Source organism: Chinchilla lanigera, unplaced genomic scaffold (genome assembly GCF_000276665.1).
Source record: "Chinchilla lanigera isolate Chin_1 unplaced genomic scaffold, ChiLan1.0 scaffold00001, whole genome shotgun sequence".
Lineage (NCBI taxonomy): Eukaryota > Metazoa > Chordata > Mammalia > Rodentia > Chinchillidae > Chinchilla > Chinchilla lanigera.
This window is the reverse complement of record NW_004955402.1, coordinates 15846689-15869161: the sequence shown is the minus strand read 5'-3', so window position 1 is coordinate 15869161 and position 22473 is coordinate 15846689. Positions and strand designations below refer to the sequence as shown.

The following is a 22473-nucleotide window of genomic DNA, read 5'->3' as shown; positions in this document are numbered from 1 at the left end:
TGCACAAAAATGCCAGTTACCAGGAATTATGTGCTGTGCTTGCACAACTAAAATGGGTTGGACACTTTCTGAACAAATATAGAAATAGGGACCAAGAAGAGCAGCCGCACGCTGCAGGTGTCTCTGTTCAAATTCTAGGCCTGCCTTTGGCACCTGTGTGACCATGGTAGTCCCTGTCCCATTGCTGGGACAAAATACCCGACACCCACAATTTAAAGGATGAGAGGTTTACTTTGGCTCATGGTTTCAGAGGGTTTTGGTAGATGTGACCTGTTCCCCCATCTGTCCCCAGCCCTGCAGAGGTCCCAGAGCAACTGCTTAAGTTTCACGAACAGTCTGTCCCCACGTCCTGTAGCCACCCTACCACTCTGTTAGAACATGGCAAACCTGCCCCGGAGCACCATGACAGAACATTCGCCATTGCTGAGGCCACGTGCTCGGCTCTTCTCACTCCCCCAGTCCCATGGCCTCCTTTGTCTCACCCCACCTGAGTCCATCCCACCAACCCCCTAACCCTATCTGTAAAGGACCCAGCTCAATAAACTTGGCTCATGGTGCACCAGGAAGTCCTACTGGAACCCCCAATTCAGTCTGGCTGTGTTCTTTTACTGCTTTGACACTTTCCCAGGTTTAGCCCACAGACCTCTGGTTCCAGGCAGAACTGGCCTGGTGGGAGGGCAAGGCAGAAGAAAGCTAGAATCACGGAGAAAAGGGAGAGACTAAGCACAAGAAGTCACCCTTCTAGGTCATGCCCCCCAGTGACCACTTCCCAAGAGCACATTCCACCATGAACTCATCCGTGGATCATGGCATCCCCATCATCCACTCACCTTCCAGAAGCGTAACACCTGAACATAGGAGACTTTGGGGGACATTTTAGATTCAAGCCATTACAGTGACCAGATCCAGTTGTTTCACCTCTGCTAACCTCCCTTCTGTAATGCAGAAAAGGGGGGCAAATAATAGGTCCCAAGTCACGGTGCTGTTGTGAGGAAAAGTGAGTAGTGTACTCCTTAAAAGACATAACAGTGGGTCCTGCTGCATAGATAAACACTGTGTCAGGACCATTTGATGTGAAGTCACTGAAATATTGCAGTCTTACTTTCTGGCTTCTTTCCTGTCTTGTTTAAAATATTGAGAAAAGAAGGTTAAATTGGGGAACTGAGAGTGAGAAGAAAACTGGGAACCCGTAGATTCCAGGAGGTGGTCTGCATTCTGAAGCTGCTGTCCTTTGTGCTAATTATGTGGCTTTCTCCTGAGCCGTAGCTCTTAATCATTTTGAAGTTACCAGTGATGGCAAGACAGCTCTCTATGCCCTTTTTTCCTCCCTGTTATTACCACACAGTATACTTATTTCCACCTCCTGTGGAAGAAGGTAATCAAGGGAAATTAAGGGTGAAAGTCCAATCTTGTCGCTTGACTCCTGTAACATTCTAGTGACAGCAGGATTCAGTGGAAATTTGGAAGTCAATATTCACATGAATGGGGTTAATCTAGAGTAGTTTTCTTAGATTTCAGATTTTCACAAACAGTAACATAGGCAGCATTATTTTGTAAAACAGCCAGAGTTTGCATTTGCTAAGTAAGAGGAAAGAAAAAAACCTTTCCATCTAAAGCCTTCCAACACTATGATTTTTAAAAGCAGTATGTGTGTATATGCTCTACTTTAAAATGTGTATTCCAAATTATGAAAGATACTTTTACATTAAATAAATTTAGTTCTACTAAAAAATCACATTTTGGAGTTATCTTTTTTCCATTCATCACAGACTAGTAAAACCTTTCCTGGATCAGGTGTGGTCTTTGTATCAATGCTTGAAACTATAGGCCTCATGTTTTTACCTGACCTCATATTATTTAGCATTTGGGGTCATCAGTGATGTTTTTAAAAACCAATCATATTTTTTACATACACGTAAATAAATGGATCTGTGCAACAGTCATACACATTATTCAGTGAACATAAATCTTTGAAGTACCTAAGATATAAAAATAGTTTAAATTGGGATAAGTGTTTTAATCATTGACTGCACTGATACATGTTTTTCTGAAATTTGAGAAGAATCTTAGGATGTATTGAACAAAAAATAAATAGTGTTTGAAATGGAGTTTATAAACTGCAGGATATGAACATTCTTATTCTCTTTTTTATTTTTCCCCTCAGCCTATCGACTTTGAAACAAATAGGATGTTCGTCCTCACCGTCGCAGCAGAAAATCAAGTGCCATTGGCCAAGGGGATTCAGCACCCGCCTCAATCAACCGCAACTGTGTCTGTTACAGTTATTGATGTGAATGAAAACCCATATTTTGCCCCCAATCCTAAAGTCATTCGCCAAGAGGAAGGCCTGCATGCAGGTACCATGTTGACAACATTCACTGCTCAGGACCCAGATCGATACATGCAGCAGAATATTAGGTAAGAAATGCCATTTATTATATTTTTGTCATTTAAAATCTGTTCTGTGCTGTACATAAAACTTATTTAATTTAATGTTGAAGAAATTTCATTAGAAACCAAGCCCTGATTATAATTTTATTTTATTTCTTATTTCTTAATTTTAGTCTAATATCATTTGGCTTTTGCAGAAAAATAGTCATCTCTTCAGAGAGGAAAAGAAAATATTTCTTTTAAGAAAAAAGAGTTTCTTCATTTAATAGTCAGAGAAAAGTCTTTTAAAAAAATGTAAACATTTTCCAAGATAAATTCTTTGAATTTTCCTTTCAGGAATAATCATATTAATTAAATGATTAATTAATGGCTATATTAGATAAAGAATATCAAAATGCACCTACTTCTGTATTGTTGGAAGAAAACAGATTCTCTACCTTTGTGTCTGTCTCTTTGCCTTTCTAAAAAAAATTGTTTAGCCTATGCTTTTATATCAAACACTTCACAAAAACTTCTACAGTGACTAGGGAATTGTCAGAGGCTTATAATATTTGTATTTCTCTCTCCTCTACCCATAAGGAAGAAAACTCATGCCAAAACTAAGAGCTAAGAGCTAATTATTTTCATCCTTACCTGTACAGTGAACTTATAAAGTGTATCTGTGAAGACATCCAACCTCAGCAAAACCTAATTTATCCTTCCTGATGAGGGAGTAGATGACTGGCAGAGCGTACCCCAAACGGCTATTATCCATAGCTGGTGATGATCATTTTTAAAATTAGCTCATAATTTATTTAACTTCTTTCAGAATTGCTGGTAACAGATAACTGCACTTATTCTCCACTTTGCCATCCATTGAAATCAAGACATTTAAATAGCTAATTAATTGAAACCCTGCAGCTTTGACCTCTAAAACGTAGGGTATTTTCTCCAATTTGTATGTTGGCTGTCCAGACTTGAAAAGTTAAAACCCCACTCCTAATAAAAATGGAGTTTAAGCTGCTAAAGTTGCCGATGCAGACTCAAGCCTGTGGGATTTCTTGGGAAGGATGCAGATCTGAGGCAGGACCCGTGTCACAGAACCTCACAGGGATGGGATTATGAGGATGTCTTCAGGGAGACATCATTTCCTCCTGGCGAAGATGGCACAATATTTCAGAAAGCTGTATTGTAAAATTCAGTTTCTATTAGTTTCTCCTAAGTCTTATACCTTAGGACCACTGCCTGTGTAGAGGGTGTATTTGAGATCTTTTTTCTGCCCCTTGGCCCTCTCTGAAGTATACACGAACCTAAAGTGAGCTGTCCAATCCATCGCAGCCTGTAAGAGGGAGACTGCCCTCCGTGTCTTGCCCTGAAGACACCGCAGGATGCTTCCGGAATGCCTGACCAAACACAGCCGTTACATGCCTCCCCCAACTCACCTCCACAGAAATGCTCCTCCGTGTTCAAGCTGTATTTCCAGCCACCATCTACAAAAATTCAGGCTAACAAATGGATTGCATTTTTACAATTAAATCTGTAGGATATGCTTTACCTTTTTAAAATTTCACATACCAAATTACACTTAACCTTCCTTTCATTTTGCAGATACACAAAATTATCTGATCCTGCTAATTGGCTAAAAATAGATCCTGTAAATGGGCAAATCACTACAATTGCTGTTTTGGACAGAGAATCACCAAACGTGAAAAACAATGTATATAATGCTACTTTCCTTGCTTCTGACAATGGTATGTAATTAAATGTGTCGTCCTGTTACATTGCATAGGGTTGAAGAGGGCAGAGCCTCTCTTACGTACATAGGAATTCAAGTTTTGTACAAGGCTGAACTGTCTGGAAAACTGACCTTTATTTCTCTAACCCCCCCGTCAGTCTTTTTCCCTTTCTCTCTCACTCTTTCTTTCTTTTCTCTCTTACCCTGCACTTTCTTTTTCTTTCTTACTTATTTATTTTTAAGGCCCCAAGTTTTATTCTTCATTTCCTATGGGCTTTCCAAGACTTACTTTCCTGCTGTCTGCAGTGGATTTTTCCCGTGTCTACACACCTTCCATGGTAGTCTGGCATTTTGATTGTGAATTGTTATTTTCTTGACCTGCTGTGTGTTGATCCTGATTTACAACAGGTTTAGTTAATCCTCAGGGTCCCCATACTTCTTTTTGAGTTAATCATTTTATATTTTTCCTTTAGCCAGATCACTTGCTGCCATCCGTTTGTGTGTCTCTCAGAGTAGTCCTCCTTCTCATTCTCTGCGGCTCCTTGTCATGGGTTAAGAAATCAATTCTGTACGTACATTGAGATGAGTGAACGTGGGCGCATCAGGGTGTTTTTGAACATATACTTTAACACCTTTTCTTTCTTTCTTTCTGGATCTCTGCTGCTTTCAAGTTGATTTAGATAGATAGATAAGCATTTTTAAAAGACATATAAAATAAGAGATACTATGCAAAATGAGTGATAGACTTATTCTTTCTTGCCTTATTATCTCTCAGTATGACCGGCATGATGTGCTTAGTACCTGAGCTCTGAGCCCACTCTACACCTCTACCACTTTCTGACTATAAGATTCACTATGGGATTTTAAATCTCCATTGTGGTATGGTTGCTGTAAGTAAGGACAGTGATATCAGTAGCTAGCGCATAGTGTTTTGAGAAAGATAGAAGGCCTTCTACATATAAAGCTTGTAAAGAAGAACCTGGCACAACCTAACCACTGGAATAAATATTTCTGTTATGTGTGAATAGCTTCAAAACTGAATCACAGCCATACTTTGATTCTTTGTTGAGCGGGGTAACGTGAATTGAACTCACAACCTCTTGCTTTCCAGGCAGGCACTACGCTGCTGACCTATATCCCCAGCCGGTACACAGCCATATTTTAAAATGTCTTTAACATGAGACTACGAATGAGGCATTTTAATCAAAACAGCCTTCAAATTATAATTCATAAGACATTGCCTATTAATACTTTTGATAAGAACAGTTTCAATGAAGCTCTCTAAATCTTGCATAAGATTCAGTGAGATTACTGTGTGAAGTAAATAAATCTATGTGGCAACCCAGCCCGAAGCAGTATTTCTTACCTTTTCTGATACGGGCACTAACTGTTAAGATGTTCAGAGTCGGACCTTTGTAGGAAGAATTTCTGCCACTACACATCAAAGCCTCACATTCGTGTCTGCTTTATGTTTCCTTGCTGAGTGTACGCAGAGGCTTTCCTCTGTAGAGCAACTCGAAGTGATCTATCTTGAACCATTATGTTGAGATTTAAAGAGTCATAAAGTTATATGTATACATGTTGGTTGTGAGTTACAGCCAGACTTTTCATTCACCGGGGTGGATTGTTTTCTAATTGAAAGGGTGTTTGATTTGAGAAGTGAGCTCTTAAATCTATGGAGCTGGGATGCTGTGCAAATGCAGAGCACCTCGGTTTAAATCACAGGGCTGGATTTGGAGCCTCAGTCTGCTCTTTAAGAATTGCACAAGTTCCTATGGGGAGTGGGGAGTGGGATTGATTACCTGTCTTTCACACTAACCCTTTTTTTTGTTTCTGTTTTTGGTTTTGTTTTTTTGTTTTTTTTTTTGGTTTTTCTCCAGTACTGGGAATCAAACTCACGACCTTGAGCTTGCCAGGCAGGTGCTGTGCCACTGAGCTAAATCCCCAGCCCCCACACTAACCCTTTTTTATTTTGTATTTTGGAACAGGGTCTCACTAAGTTGCTAGGTTGCCCAGGTTGAACTTGAACTTGCCATCCTTCTGCCTCCGCCTTTCAAGTGCTAGGACTGTAGGCAGAAACTTTACCTCTACCCTTAAATCTTTGCTCTCAGAATCATCAGATGCCTCCCAGAGGGTGGTTCAGGCTTTTCTTTATCGCCTCCTCAGAATGTGCATGTGTGCACCTTCCTCAGTTCATGACCTTGGATGGGTCACTTAACTCTAGCATTTTTATTTATATTTGTAATGCACATGTCTGAATATTTACAGTGTAGCAGAAACCAAATCACCAGCCTAAATTATGGCATAAGGTGATAGAATCAACGTTTTACAGTGGAATGAGACTGAGATTCCTCATTGCTTAAACTTTATCAGGTGACCATGAAGTAAAGTGCAGAGAGCAGCCTAGTCTTTTCTCCAGCAGGCAGTTGGCAGATCAATACAGATCATTTCTCTTCCCCAAGGTGTTCCTTCCTGAGATGAGGCCTGTGGTTTGCGTTTCTTATCTGTAGACAGTTGCAATAGGTCATACTGTGTTGGATCTTTCAAAGCACTCTTTTGTCCTTTCAAGCATGCATCTTCGTTCTCCATCAAATGGATCTGATCCATGAGATCCTGAGCTTGTGTCTTGCTTCTGCGACATTCCCCACAGTGCTTGGAAGAGTGTGCTGCGCCTGAGCCCTGATAGTAGACAGAGAGGGCAAGGAAGGCCTGGGACCCCATGGCGTCATAGTGTCATCATGCTCGGCGCCTACACAGCAGCATAACAGCTCATTGTGAGAGAAGTAGGGAAGCAGGAAGTGGGCTCATTCCAGAAACAGTGTGTTCAAATACTCTGGCAACAAGCTTTTTCCAGGACACCACGGGGACGGTGGCAGGAAGGCTAGAAGCTTTGAGAATTCCGTCATAATTGAAGCTCATCAGAGAGAATTGTTCAGCATCAGCTGTGATTTCTCCCCCTTTTCAGGAATTCCTCCGATGAGCGGAACAGGAACGCTGCAGATCTATTTACTTGATATTAATGACAATGCCCCTCAAGTGTTACCTCAAGAGGCAGAGACTTGTGAAACTCCAGACCCCAATTCAATTAACATCACAGCACTTGATTATGACATCGATCCAAACGCTGGACCATTTGCTTTTGATCTTCCTTTATCTCCAGTAACCATTAAGAGAAATTGGACCATCACTCGGCTTAATGGTAAGAGTGGGTTGATTGTTGGAATATATGTGCACTTGAGAGGTTTTGAAGCATGACATCAAAAGTTCATTTTTATGTGCTTCATAATCTTCTCATTAAATGTATTTTAAAGCTACGTAATATTTAAGACATTAAAAGACCTTAAAGCAAAGAAAAACTTCACAAAAAAGTACAGTTGTGATTCATTTTACATCTACAGTGACGTCTAGGCCATGCCACCCTGATCGCGCCCGATCTCCTCTGATCTCGGAAGCTAAGCCGGGTCAGGCCTAGTTAGCACTTGGATGTATACAGTGAGGCAGTAATAAATCTGGGAAAAGTCTATGTGTTTTCTCATCACCTTAGGTATCAACTGTCAAATTGTATTTTTTTTCTGTTTCGTAAAGGTGATTTTGCTCAGCTTAATTTAAAGATAAAATTTCTCGAAGCTGGTATCTATGAAGTTCCCATCATAATCACGGATTCGGGTAATCCTCCCAAGTCCAATATTTCCATCCTGCGGGTGAAGGTTTGCCAGTGTGACTCCAATGGGGACTGCACGGACGTGGACAGGATCGTAGGCGCAGGGCTTGGTACAGGTGCAATCATCGCCATCCTGCTCTGCATTATCATCCTGCTCAGTGAGTACTTTAATTGTCTCTTTGGTTCTAATGCCTTTTGCTTTTTGGATGTTCAGCCAAGTAAGTTATTGCTGTTGCCGTACAAAATAATCTAACAACCCTCTTTGACCTCTGAGCATTATCCTGTCAATCATATATGGTCATGCAAGTCCACTTGAGAATGAAAAAAATCTCTGAGCATTGTTTCGGGCACTTACACATTTGCAGCGAGCCTCCCCTGATACTTCTTCCGTGCCCTCTGACCCTTTCCTGATGCTGGTCACTTGGGAAGCTTTAGAAAGTGCTTTTCATAGAAAAGTGTTAAGCAGTCCTAATGTCGAGTACTTACCTTATGATGTGAGTGTGAACGTATGGCACGTAGTTGATGACTGAGGAAGATGAGTGTATTGCTTTCTTTCACTTTTCTGCGTACATAGTGTAGTGAGCAACATGCTCCAGTCAGGCGAGGATCAAGGTAGTTGTTTTTGAAGGGCTGCACAAAAGAGTGAGAGGTTGTACTTCACACACAGCACATTGGATAATGGAAATGATTGCACAGCTCAATAAATGGTCTGTCTTTCGTTTAAGTGTAGATTAAAGAATTGCTCCTTTTCAAGACACTTTGCAATCTTTGGTTCAGTGGAATGCAAGAAATTAACCACTGGAAAATACTTTAGGAACCACTTCTGGGCAGGCAGGTTAAAACAGTAAATTGTCTGGGCCCTGTGTTTTATTATAGCATAGCAGCAGGACTTACTTTATTGTGTGATCATGCTATGCACCAATCACTTTCTTGAAAATGTTGGCCATTTCTTTTATGTTGTCTCCATTTACAAGTGTTCTGGTAATTTAGAATTCTGTTCCTTTATTCTAAGCAATTACTAGAGAAGCGTGAGCATTTTTTACTTCCTGTGTGGAGACTACTTTGGCTATAATTTGAAACCTGCATACTTTACTAATAATCCACTTGCTAGATTTAGCCCTGGAACAATGGCAAATGAGATCATGTATCTGGCTTTTAAAGGAGGATATTTACTTTTATGACCAATAATAAAAAATGTGCTCAAATAGGAGTCATTGAATCTTCTGTTTCAGGATGTAAACCAATACCCTTAGCTTTTTAGATAGAATTCATTCCTAGATGTGCACTTAGGGATATGTTTCAGTTTCAAATGAAATGTAGTGTATATGCCAACCTTATCAAGAAAGACTTAGGCATGATGGATTGAGGCATGAAGAAGTGACAATGGCATTTTGAAGGAAAATGAATTGGCGCTTATTTTAACATCAACTCTGGAAAATTTATGGTTCCAGACCTGGCACATAAGTGTAAAACATGAAAGCCTAATATTATTTCAGCGCTCAAACAAATCCCCTGGCCTTTTTAGGTGTAACATACATTGGGTAAGTAAATGCAGAGTAGTACCGAGAAAAGCAGCCTCTGAGAATGAAAAAAAGAAAGAAAGAAACTCAAGATCCAATTCCCAAGTCAATTTTAAGTTCTGAAACAAGTGATCTAGGCAACCACTTGTTTCCCTGCAGAAGTGGCATTCTCCGTGAATTTGGGAGCATGATGATGACTGACCAGTCTGAATAAAACACTGTCACGATTTAATATCCCACTGTTTTGCATCTTCAGAATTGATGGAGAATTCTAATAAGGGCATCTATTTGTAGCAAGCTAAAATGAAGGTAGAGAACGTTAGTGTTCGCATGTGTAGATACTGGAGCTGAGGATAGGGACATTCACCCAGGGAGCTCATGGGACCCCTGGGCTGCAGCTCACGTCTTCACAGTCTGAACCCAGTGCCGTACCCTCTGCTTTATCTTGTCTCTCTTAGTACGAGGCCAGAAATGATAATAGAGTGAAAAATGCATTACCAGCCCATTAAGAATAAATTATTAGTGATGGAAATTATGATTAGAGAGGTCAGGCTTTCATAGGAATGATACTATATTTTTACTGTGTTCCAACCTAGTCCTTGTTCTGATGTTTGTGGTGTGGATGAAACGCCGGGATAAAGAACGCCAGGCCAAGCAACTTTTAATCGATCCTGAAGATGATGTAAGAGATAATATTTTAAAATATGATGAAGAAGGTGGAGGAGAAGAAGACCAGGTGAGCAATACTGTATTTAAGCTTTAGATTAAAGTTGCCAACCATAGAAATTAAATGGTGGTGAGCGTGTTAATACAGGGAGTAAGAAAAGGATGTCAGGTTTCTTTTTTTGTTTTCACATCATCAGTCAGTTGAATTCTTACCTACTGTGCCACACATTCATTGAGGTTTTTGAAAATACCAAATGTCACTGCATTCATTTGTGAGAAGATCATTAACATGTTTTTCAAGGAGTGTAGAATTCCAGTTATATTTGTACTCATTTTTTTCTCAGTTTCTTTTCTTTCGATATTCAAAATACAACTGCAAGTAGTTTCCACACGGGGATCTTGATATTTATGTGTATGGTAGAAAAAGTATTGAATTTATTCATTCCATGAACATTTATCAAGCAAATTCACTATTCCAGGCACAATTATAATCTCTAAGAATAAAGAGGTGGATGGAGCTAATAAATATTTGCCCTTAGGGTTTTACACACACACATACACACAAACACATATGCACTTGAAGTTAGAGAGAGCATCCAATTCACTGTTGTATCTATAGTGTCTATTATGGTGCCTAGTCCACAGTGTTGGTTCAGTTAATGTCAGAATTTCCTTTTTGCTCTTAAGTAATGTGAGTTTCTATATCAGTGGGTACATGTTGAACTTCAAAACATTTCAAAGATGAGAAGCCCAGTTCATGGAAAGCAAAGATCTTTGCTCAGAAGCGATGTTTTACATACTATAATAGTTGACATTTAGAAGGTCTGCACTACATGCCAGACATTCTGCTGAACTCATTAAGTTCTCTTCTGTCTTAAATCTTTGAAAGTAGTGGTGTTACTCGGGACAGCTTCACTTTGATGATAGAAAATTGAGCCAAAACAAAGTCATGCAACTAGGAAGCAATACATGTAGGAGTTGAGTTGTGGTCTGTCTTATCACAGCCTAAACTCAGTATGCTACTACCTTTCTTTTGAAATTTTCTGGAAGATAGTAATATAATCAATGAGAAATTGCTGCGATAGGTATTTCTTACATATAATTGATAGGTCCTTTCTGTTCACTGAAAATGCCGAAAACAGTAGTCTACAAAGAACACAGAATTCTTTGGGTTTTGCATCATTACTGGGAAATGAAAATGTACTCTGTCTTAAGTTATATATCTATATAAATGAAATCAATGATAGGGCTGTTACCTTGAATAAAAACACATTTTCATGAACATAATTTTTATGTTACTCCTTTGAAGATCCATTCTTACATATAATCTTTGTAGCAGTCATTTAGAAGAAATGCATGTCTAAAATATGTTGAAAACTTGACTCAAGTGTTTAAAACTGTTATGAATACTGACTAATTAAAGTGGCTCTATAAATATACCTCAGGGTTTCTTGCTTATAAATGTCTTTGAATTTTAAAATTCATGTTTGGCTTAATTCTTAATGAGTCAATCATTTCACTTTCTTAGGCTGCATTTAAGATTATCAAATGTGTATTGATCATATTTTCTCATAAACCTTCTATTTGCATTATTTTAGTTTTCATATCACTGTTTATTATTTTAAGGGATAAACCTAAAACCAATTCAATGAAGCTTCAGTAAAAATAGTCCTAACTGGAAATCCACCAATAATATCCAGATATTGCACAAAATTGAAGACCCATGGGTAAGAACCAAGTTCCTTCTCAGCATCTGAGAGTGTGAACAGAATATCTGCGGTCACTTAATCTGAACTCCCTAGCCCACTACACACACACACTAATCCCTTCAAAACATTGTTTAGTAAAGTTCCCTTGTATTATTGTAGGAAATATTTATTTCTTTACTGACTTCAACCCCTTAAGATTGATGCTTGAGATTAAATGGTAAAACTTAGTTATTGGTAAGGAAGAGAACGCAAAATAGTGTAGCAGAAAAACTCTGGCCTCAAGGACTCAAAAACACTTCAGATCAAATTCTTGATCCAGTCCTCGTTTCTTACCCAGGTCATCTAGGTAGGCACTTGTGCCCTTGGAGAAGAGCCATTCTCCTTGAATTTGGGAGTATAATGATGCCTAACCAACATGAATAAAACCTAAATAAAACAATTTAATTGCTGTTTGGTGTCTTCATAATTTATGAAGCATTTTACGAAGATTCTTTTTAAAAATATCATCACAAACCTTCAACATCTTCCTTTCCTGACCTCTGAATCTTCTAGTTGCCCACACTTTTTTCTTTTTTCTTTTTTCTTTTTTTTTTTTTTTTGTACCAGGAATCAAACTCAGGACCTTGTGTTTACCAGGCAGGCACTGGCCACTGAGCTATATCCCCAGCCCTAGGCGTCCACATTAACACTTGAGCGTGAACATGTTGCTTCTTACCCACTTGTCCAATACCCTAGGGCTTTTCTGGAACTTTCTGTGGCTAATTTCTTGTTTAATACTGGTTTACCAGTGGTGTCTTTCTAACTTCTTGGTTCTTTATTGGCATTTTAGTCTAGATCAAGAACTCTCTGATCCTCTGTGGTGATTGATTCCCCAGGCAGTTCTCATGGTAGAAAATTGTGATAAAAATAGAGAATGCATTTGTATCTATCAGGTTAATAATATCCCTTAGTTATTGCGGGCTGGTCAGGTCTACAATCTCCTGAATGAGTGTACAGTGAAGGCTAACTAAAGAGAGGCAAATGGAATAATTTCAGGACTCCAAGAGGATCAAAACTTTCTCACATAATTCAAGATTCTTTCAGGGCTAAGACCAAGACCTTCTCTAGATCACCCATATTTATTTGGTTATCAGAAGAAGGAAGGGGAGTACTCAAGAAGGGTAGAACCACTCAAGGACTTCTCCAAGTACGGTATTAAATTAATCCACTCAAGAATGAGATGCCCGGTTCCTGGTACCGGAGAAAAACCAAAAACAAAAAAAAAAAAAAACAAAAACAAAGAATGAGATGCCTGAGGCTATAGTCTTTATCCAGTTGAGATCTGATCCAGGTATCCTTGGCTGTGATCTTGTCTTATTCTTTGAGTCTTTCTGGCTTCATCCACCACTACAGGTTTTAGTAGGGATTGGTGATTCACAGAGATTCATTTACTGTGAGTCTGCTATTTCTAGATAAGGAGCTTAGGCCTTGGACAGATTCACAAGTGAACATGAAAAGCCAATTGATTAATTTAAGTCCTGCTCAGGTCTGCTTTATAGTGGTCTCTATCATGTGTCCATTTAATTTTTACCTCAGAATAACAGAATAAAATATGTGGTGTAAGAATACTATGCTGAGGGTTCTGTCTCCCTACCTCTAAAATGGATTGTGAAATCTATTCCTTCATCCAAGACAAATCACCCTGACTTTGAATACTTTAGTGGCCATGAGTGGACACGCTTGATGGATTTGCATCCAGAGGGAGTCTGCATTCAGGGGCCTCTACTTAGTTTTCAAGGGGTTCACCACAGGTTGGGTGTAGGGCTGAAGGGCTGATATGCTGAGGAAGAAGTCTGGAGTTGATAAATGTGAACATGTGGAACCAGAGACAAGTACCCACTAGGAAACTGGTAACAGGACAAAGATGATAAAACCTAAATGAGGGCAGCAACATTAGGGATGTGCGTGAGGAAAGTACCACAGCCACTTTTATCTCTGGAAAAGGATTGAGGGGGAAAAAAGAGGAACCTGCCATTGAAAGCTGTGCTGTGTGTTTCAGAAAGGCTTATGCATTTGTTTTGTCTCAGCTCACGGTTTCAAACAGCTACAATTTGCTAAGGTATATGACGTATTCTTTGCATTAGAATGTATCAGCCTTAAGATTTTCTGTCTCCCAGCCAGAAGTGGGTTTCCTACAGGTTTAAGCATGAAACCACCATCCGTTATACCTGTGAAATGTGTCCGTGTGTGTAGAAGTAGCTCATTTTTGACATTGATAAATAGTGTATTGTTGTAAGAATTAACCATGTTCTATGTATCCATGTTCATGTCCTTGGATATTTGAGTTCATCTACTTGGGTGATTATGAATAAAACTGCTGAGTGTTCTTGTGCATGTGTTTTATGTGTTCCTCTTGGTGCATACGTGTGTGCGGTGTGTTACAATCCCGCCAGTCTCCCAACGTGACTGCAGAGTGGATATTTCCCCTCCCATCAGTACATGAAAGTTCGGATTCCCCCACACCTTCACCCTCATTAACAGAGATTGTTTTTTCAGTCTTTCCAATTTTAACCATTCTGATGGTGTGAGTCTCATGATTTAACTGGGGTATTCCTGCTGGCTTATTTACAATTTTCATGTCTTCTTTTATACTGCTTCTGTTCAGCTTTCTGCCTACTCCTTCATGGAGTTATTTGAATTTTTTTCTTAATGACTTATAGGATATCCTTATATATTATAAAAATGAGTTCTTTGTCACATAGACATATTATAAATACCTTATTTTGTAGATTGATTTTAAGAAGCACTCAGCTTTATGGTGTCTTATGATGAGCAGAAGTTCTTAATTTTAATACTGTCCATTCATTCCATTTTTCCATTATGGTTAGTGCTTTAAGGAAAAGCAAACTTTATCAGCCCCCACTTAGTGAACCCCCTGCCTCAAAAGGTTCATATTATCTTCTGGAAGCTCAGTCAGTTTGTCTCTCTGACAATGATCTATCTGTAATTGATTTTCTATTTGATCTAAGATATGGATCACCACTTCTTTTATTTTCTCCCTTCATGGATATCAAGCCCCATTTATTAAAAAAAATAATCATGGTTCCATCATAAAGCAGGTAGTTATGTGTGTGTGGACCCATGGCCAGCTTTCTGGCTGTCTATTCTGTACCACTCTGTACTGTTTGTCTATTTTTGATCTAACACCATGTGGTTTTAGTTTCATTTTCTAATGTCTCAATATCTTACAAAGTAAATTCTCCAACTCTATTTTTAAAATTTACTTTTTTTTGATGGATTCTTTTACCATATTTCCCGTAAGAAAAACATGTTTATATAATGCTCTTACCTCTAAGTTTATTTAACCCAAGTACTTCATTTTCTGTATATGTGTTCTTACTTTAAATCTTATAAACAACATGGTCAGTTCCTGAGAAGTTGGGCTTTGTTGAAATAAACTGCATTTATTTTCCATAATTCCTATATGGCTCCCTCGTAGAAATTCTATTTCTCCATAGTGTTCATTCAGCCTTTTGGACAATGGAATATGATTCACAATGTTTTATTCATTTTTTTAAGGCATCATCTCTACAACAATGAGCTTTGGAAATGGGGCTGTTGCCACCTACATTCTAGACAAGTTTTAGTTGATGTTTATTACACAGAACTGGTGTTTTAAGAGCACATGTGTTGCCTGCAGGCTTGGATGGGGATTGTAGTATGATAGGTGGACAAGGCTCAAGGTCATCAGGCACAGAGCTGGTCCGGTCAACGTGTCAGCTAGACAGTCTAATTCATCGGATATGTTGTTGCCACTGCTAAGTAATACATTTTCTTTCTCCAGCTGTAGAGGCCTGGTAGGTCTCCGAGATTCATTTAGACAGTCGGTGGACGCCAGGTGACGGCCGTGGTCACGGCAAGGGTCAGGTTTGCAGCAGTCACCTCAAGATTAATTTGAAGCTGGCTTTGCCACGATTTCCTATTCCTCCTGACAAAGCGCCCTTCTTATTGGCAGCTAACTGATTAGAAAGAAATCTGGACAAAACGGTCCTTCACTAAGATAGTCCTTATCTTCCCTGCCTTTGATTAACATCTCTAGCTGCTTAAATTCTATGCCAAGCTTGCTAATTTCCTTAACAAAACAAGAGGGGCTTTTAAAAGGAAAGAAAAAGAGCATCTTTGTGTCTTTTTTCTTGCCAGGTGTATAATAGACGCTTATCAAAGTATATGGATATTCTGCCCTCCGTAGATGGCCCAGAGGCTGGGTTGAGCCCACATGTGAAACTGGCCTAGCCTGTGTTTTGACAAGGACTTTATCTCTGCGCAGGCAGTGGGCCATTGGGCAGACGCTTTTAGTATAATATCCAGTCTCTTTCTAGAGGGTTAGTTTCCTCCTTTATCTGCTTCACTGCTATCACCAGCAGGGCTTTTGCTGGTTATCAAGGCATATTTAATTACCTTCATTAGTAAATGTCCTTTAGTGCCCTTGTGGCCAGTAGGGCCGGTTGCAGATCGCTTTCCATGGTCTCTGCTTCCAGTTCCTTCTATATCAGCATTACTAATAAAATCCGGGAGAGTGCGCAGTACAGCTGATCACTCACTTTCCCTGGGACCATCTCTTTTTAGCCCCAGGATAAGAAATGGAAAACAGCTTGCTGCTGCTTAAAGCTTAGTCTTTATTATGATTATTCTTATATTAAACAAGCATTTCTAAAGTATGTATTATATTCACAACACTCAGTGGTGCTCACTTGAAACCAGCCTTACCAAAGTCACTTGTCATTAGGCAGCTTTGTTTTTTTTTTTTTTTTTTGGTACCGAGAATCAAATTCAGGACCTTGCACTTGCCAGGCAGGCACTTATGCTACTGAGCTGTATACCCGGCCCCGCTTTATTCTTTTCTTTTCTTTTTTTTTTTTTCTGTCTTTTTGAGACAGGGTCTCATTATGCAGTTCAAGCTGGCCTTGAGCTCACTTTGTAGCCCAGGTTGGTCTCGAACTTGCAACGATCCTCCTGCCTCAGCCTCCCGAGTCCCGCTTTATTCTTGATTATGTCAGCAAAAGCAACTGTTTGGTGTACACTGTGTTACACTGGGTGCTGAGCACCTGTAGCCATGAGTGCATTGACCCCTCAGTCACAATACTACACTGGAATAGGCAGACACTGCCAGGAAGTAGCAGAGCAGGGATTAAATCTTCATCTGCCTGGGTCCAAAGAATGTGATAGTCTTTTACCAGGTAGCCTCCTTCTAAAAAGCCTCTTCCCAACTAAAATGTTACCGGTTGCTGGGTTGCTCGCCTCTCTCTCTGGAGTTTGAGTCCAGGTTCTTCTCTTGAACAAAGCATTGAAGGAAACGAGCAAAAAAGCAGTTGAAAAGTTTATTCAAGAAAGCAAAAGTGAAGAGTGGAATGGAAACTGGCTTTGCAGGGTGAACTTGCTGTCCAAATCTCGAGGAAACCTGCAAGAACTTACTGGGCATTAGAGGTGGTGCTGGGTTCCCATACCTCCGGCTGACGTCAGGTCGAGGTCATCCTATTGAAAACCTGCTCCAGTCCTTGGGAGAAGTCCATGCGCGGGGCTTTGGGAACTGTTCTGCACATGTGTGTGCGGTCTTGTAATGAACAGGTTCGGCCTACTTCCCTAGCCAGCTTTGCCACGCCCTACTCCCCTGTCTCATTCTCATCATCTCTTGTCTCACCCTTACAGAGCCCTTGCTCGATCAAGCTGACAAAACACTGCCTTTCACCTCCCATTTGAGTTTGTTGAGTTTGTCTAGGCCAAGACTCAGGGACATCCGGCAGCTTCCTCTGCTTTCAAAATCTGACTTGGAGAAGTCACATTCTCAGGGCCGGGGGCAGTCATTGTTGCTCTTAGTCTGTAAGAGAAGCTGCTGCTGTTCATGTCACAATCAGTGGATGGTGGCTTCAAACCACGAGTGGTGGCTCCAGGGAGCAGTGCCAGCAGCGAGGAAGCAGGGTTGGTTGTCTCCTGCAACAGCATTAACTCATTGGAGATGAAATCCAACCCTGAGCAGAGCAGGTCATGGCAGAAGGGCTGAGTGGCTGCTGACAGGCAACACATTGGTGTCTTTCTCTTCACCACTTGGGTGTTTGGCCCCGTCACCCTGTGTTCCCGTTCTGTCTTCTCGTGCCCACGATCTCCCACCTGCTCTCTGTCTCCTAACACAAACCTCAGCGCCTCCTGGGCACACAGAACATGGTGGGCTTCACACTGCATGCCTGAGGAGGCCCCTGAATTCCCAAATTTGAGTCTTCAGTTTTAGAGACATGCTCAGGACTAGTTTCTTTGGTATCCGACGTGATTCTGAACTCTCAGAGAAAATACCTGACAGTTTGGGGGCACATCTGTGAGAAGGATTCTACTGCACTTTAAGTAATAGAACAGTTCACACACCCAGCCCTTGGCTGGGTCTTCTTTAGCCTGGTAGAAAAAAAAAAATCAAAGTTCTTCTCCATTCTATGCAGAAATAGATCTACAAGTGTGACCTGCATCTTCATGACACAGTTATTAGAAACTAAGTAGAAGCTTTCCTCTTTAAGCAGGGAAATATGTGCCAGTAATCTTTTCCTTTTCTTTTTTCTTTTTTGGGGGTGGAGGAGTGGGAGCAAAGCAAGACCAGCTTTATTGGTTCATGTCCTCAGCCCGATGCTTATTTTGCAGATCACAATTACATTACGTACTAATTGTTAGGGTTTGGGTTAATAAAAACGTATTTCTATAAGGTAGAGATACTATAGTGTTCTGAAACCAGAGGGTAGATTTTGTACTACTGGCTTAAAAAAAAAAAAGGTGAGCAGATTAGGCACACAGATATGTCTGCCCAGATGTGTTAGTTCAGATAGGCTGGAGGCTTTAACAGATGCTAAAGCTTCAGGTATTAAAGCATAGTTGAAATGTAGTTCTTGCTCACTTAACTGAATTGAGTGGCAAGTCATGGGGGGCAGCTCCACTCCACACAGTCAGGGACCCAGGGTGTCCACGGTGCTCCCCATCTTCCACCTGTGGCTTCTTGGGCCACCATAGCATGGATATTGCAGCCATTGGGTGACAACAAGACTCAGAGGATTTATGGGAAGTTTACAGGGGCCAGGCCTCAAAGAGACACACAGCCCTTCCAGGCCCAAGTCCCTTCACTGTGCACCTAGGAAGAAAGATCAGTGAGTTTGAAGATCATATGCAGGTCTCTTGCACACCCAAGTATGGAAACTGAGTTTAGCGATTTCTTTGAGGCAGCTCTACAAGAACAGTGTTTACCCCACCCACAATAGGTTGCATCTTCCTGACCCATCCCAGCATTCCAGAGGGATGCATATCCCTGGGTACAGCAAGATGTAGCAAGTAGAGCAGCTCACAGAAAGAAGATGAGGCTACGGATCAGAATGCAATGCTCACCGACAGTCAGGGAGAGCATCTTCCCCTCCCTTTGCAAGCCCGAGCAAGCCTGAGCACTTATATACATCAAGAGTCCTATAGAGCCTTAGCATAGAGAACATGATAGGGGCACCTTTTGATAGCCCGGGTGTCAAGAACTTGAAAGATCTATGTGTAATTACTTGGGCATTGATTTTTTTTTTATAAGGAAGTTGATCTCTTGTGTGAATTTTGGAAATTAGCCTCAATGTTTAAGCAGATGTGATCCTCAGATTGTCTCAGACACAGAAAGCTCATTTAGAAGAATGGAGGGGCTTGAAAAGAAGTAAGACCCACAATTCCCAGGCCCTGGGATTTGGCTTTTGGGAATGGAGATGATAAGGATTGATGACCCTTTCTCCTCATATCGCTCCTCCACTCTGCATTTCAAGGTGCAACAGGATTCACCTGTCTTGTGTCTTTCTTTGTGTCATGCTGTGCTTTCTTGGCTTAGTCTGTGTCTCTACCTCCCCAACTTTAGCCATCAAGTTTCATCTCAAGACGTCTTGTCTCCGGGTCCCAGGAGGAATCAAGGGTCCCAGCTCAGAGCTCTACAGCATCTGTGCTTTACTTTAGTTTGAACTTGTGTCTGACCCAGGTCCTGGCCTTAGACTCTGTGAGAGCAGGGATTTATCATGGTCATTTTTTATTCCAGTATTTAGGACAGTTGACACCTCGCAGCACTCACAGAATGTTAGCTGAACTGCACCCGGCTTTCTTCCTGACAGCGTGACTTAGTTTGCAACTCTACCTACAGGGTCTATTGAGCACCTCCGATAACTTCACTTTCATCCTTTGAGATCACTGATGTGTCCAGGCAATGGTGACCATGCTTCTAAATGCCAGCCTTCATTGCAGAGCTGTTCTTTGTCAGACATGTCTGTGCTTTTGGTTTGCATACCTCGCATTGACTTTCCAATGATCCTATGCAGTACATACTGCTACTAGTCCAGTTTCAAACTCAAGTCTGTAAGACTCAAGAGTTCAAGACATGAGAGATGGAAGTAGATATTTTATTTGGCTTTGCTAGTCCAAAACAGGTGCTAGGTAAGACCATCAAGGGCTTAGTCACAGTGTATTAGATCGTCTGGCTTTAGGACAAGCAAAGGTGAAGACCTAACTGATTGGCTAAGCATGCCTAGCAAAATTGCACATAGTAATAACTTAAAATCTGGAGAAACGATCTGAGCAGGCAAATTACTTTTTGAAAAACCTGAATGTAAAATTTGGACAACAGAAACTAAAATCTGAAATCCAGGCAGAGTGCCTAGACCGAGGAATGGCACACGGTCACAAGAAACCCTCTTGAGGCCAAACTAGGCACTTCTGTGAGTCAAGAGATCACCGCTTGAGCCAGCAAGTCTGTGTGGGCATCCTGCCCGTCTGAGCAACCATCCTGGATACGCGCAGCCGAGCCGGGCCATCTGACAGAAGCAGAGAATGAACTGTAGAACTTAACCATGGCATATTTGATTCCTTAAAATAATTGCTTTACAAAATTATTCTGCTCTATAAGCAACCTAGCAGATGGCTCATCTAGACATATCTGTGGAGACCACTTTCAACGTTTTTACTGTTGACTAAAACACACTCTCTTAATGATGTTTCCAGGTGATTCATCAATACCTACCTGCAAACTCTAGTATATATTAGTCATTGAGAGAGGGACATTGAATTCATAGGAGAACGCTTCATCGAGGATAGATTTACACATCTTCGTCCCCGTTTCGCCTGCTGTTCTCAACATATTTATGGCCAGGAACCCTTACTGCGAGGCTATAAACAGTGGGTATTCTGAACTGGCCAGTTTTCAGCCCTACGGCTTATTAAAAATTGGTCAGCGAGTACAGGACTTGCACATGATTCTTTCTTTGCTACTCTTGTCACTTCATGTGAATGACCACAATATTTTATATAGTTCATTTTAATACTCACTTTTGCTGGCTAATCAGAACTTTCCTATATTTAGGTTTAGGGGAATGGAAACTTATCTATATCCCACTAATAACAAATGATCAGGATTTGCATAGCAAGTATGCGTTATCACTGTGTGAAAGAAAAAAAATAGCTAAAAAGTGATAAGTCAAAGTACAAACGACATCCAAATTTACCAACTGCCTGTTTTTATGAATAAAGATTTCCTGGTAGGTAGGCATGAGCCATGCACTGCATACCATGTACAGCACCAGCAAAGTGGAAAGTTTGCAACAGAGGTAGTGTGGCCTCAAAAGTGTAAAATATCTGCTGTGTCCCACACAGAAAATGCTCAACTTTTCTGCACACTTACTAACGAAGTCCTCATTAGCTTTCTGTGCAAAGGTTGACTACTGATGTTAAGATTAGCACAGAAAATTTGTGTAATCTGCTCAAGATCACACATTTAAATTATGATGGGTCCAGAATTTGAATCAAGATACTCTGACTTCAGAATCTTTTTTTTTTTTCACCTCAGTACTGTGGTCCCTTTGGTGAATTTTCTTTGTGCATAAATTTATCATAAAACAATGAATATTCTTTTTTAGGAAATTCAAAAAGTATGTCATAAATGAGGGAAGGATTTTGATTCTCTCACAGTATTCCCTACCAAATACTGCTGCTTCTTTATTACCTATTTTTATGTTTCTCCCAAGATTGAATAATAGGGCATGCTAAAATGGGACAACTTTGATCTTTCCCCAAGTGGTGACATTTTTGTTGTTTTGTAAGAAGTTGGATCTTGGGATGAAAATGTGGAACTGAAGTTACATTTTTCGGCTATCCTTTTATCTTCCAAGACAGACACTGCTTGCTAGGGTTAAGAAATGTATTTATCTTTAGAGGGCTATAACTGAATTTCATGGAAAGAATAGGAAATTACCACCCTTTGGAGAGAAACACTACTTCAGATCTTAGGAGACATCGACTGTCCAAGGCCTGTTCCTCTGCTGGGTTCTGCTGGCTCTCTCTGTCCACGTCTCCCTTCCTCTAGCAAGACTTCCTCCTCAGTTACGTATATCCTCACCCTATATTATTTAAATTAACTGAGACTCTATACTAAGCTTTAATTATTTTTAAATGTGCTCTTTTGAAACACATTAGACCAAAAGCTCTATGAGTTCAGTAACCAGCCTATGACTCGAGAGGTTCTCAGTATTTGTTCAGCCGAATTGAATTGTGTAGTGGCTACATTTCCCCAAAAGAATGTGCAACATTACACATTGGGAGTTATGTCATGATAAAATTGCCACAGTGGTTGTTTCTGATCTGGCCAGTTGTCATCCCAATGGCTTATTAACTACTTTTAATAAATAGATGGTTTTCACATGATTCTTTTGCACATAAACCATGGTTTTTTCACCAATGAAAAAAAGCTTGGGTTGTTCATAATTCTGGAAACAAGTAGCATTTGAAAAGAAGCTATGC

The 22473-nt window shown here is 40.4% G+C and overlaps 1 protein-coding gene across 1 annotated transcript in view; it reads left to right on the top strand.

Annotated features, from left to right (window-relative positions):
* The window catches only part of Cdh2 (cadherin 2, type 1, N-cadherin (neuronal)), a gene marked incomplete at its 5' end in the record, with an annotated part of 219980 nt that overhangs the window by 180713 nt on the left and 16794 nt on the right, over window positions 1–22473 (top strand). The window contains 5 exon segments of the mRNA XM_005372737.2: window positions 2165–2418; window positions 3979–4121; window positions 7071–7304; window positions 7691–7924; window positions 9883–10022. Coding sequence (XP_005372794.1) covers window positions 2165–2418; window positions 3979–4121; window positions 7071–7304; window positions 7691–7924; window positions 9883–10022 — 1005 coding nt within the window.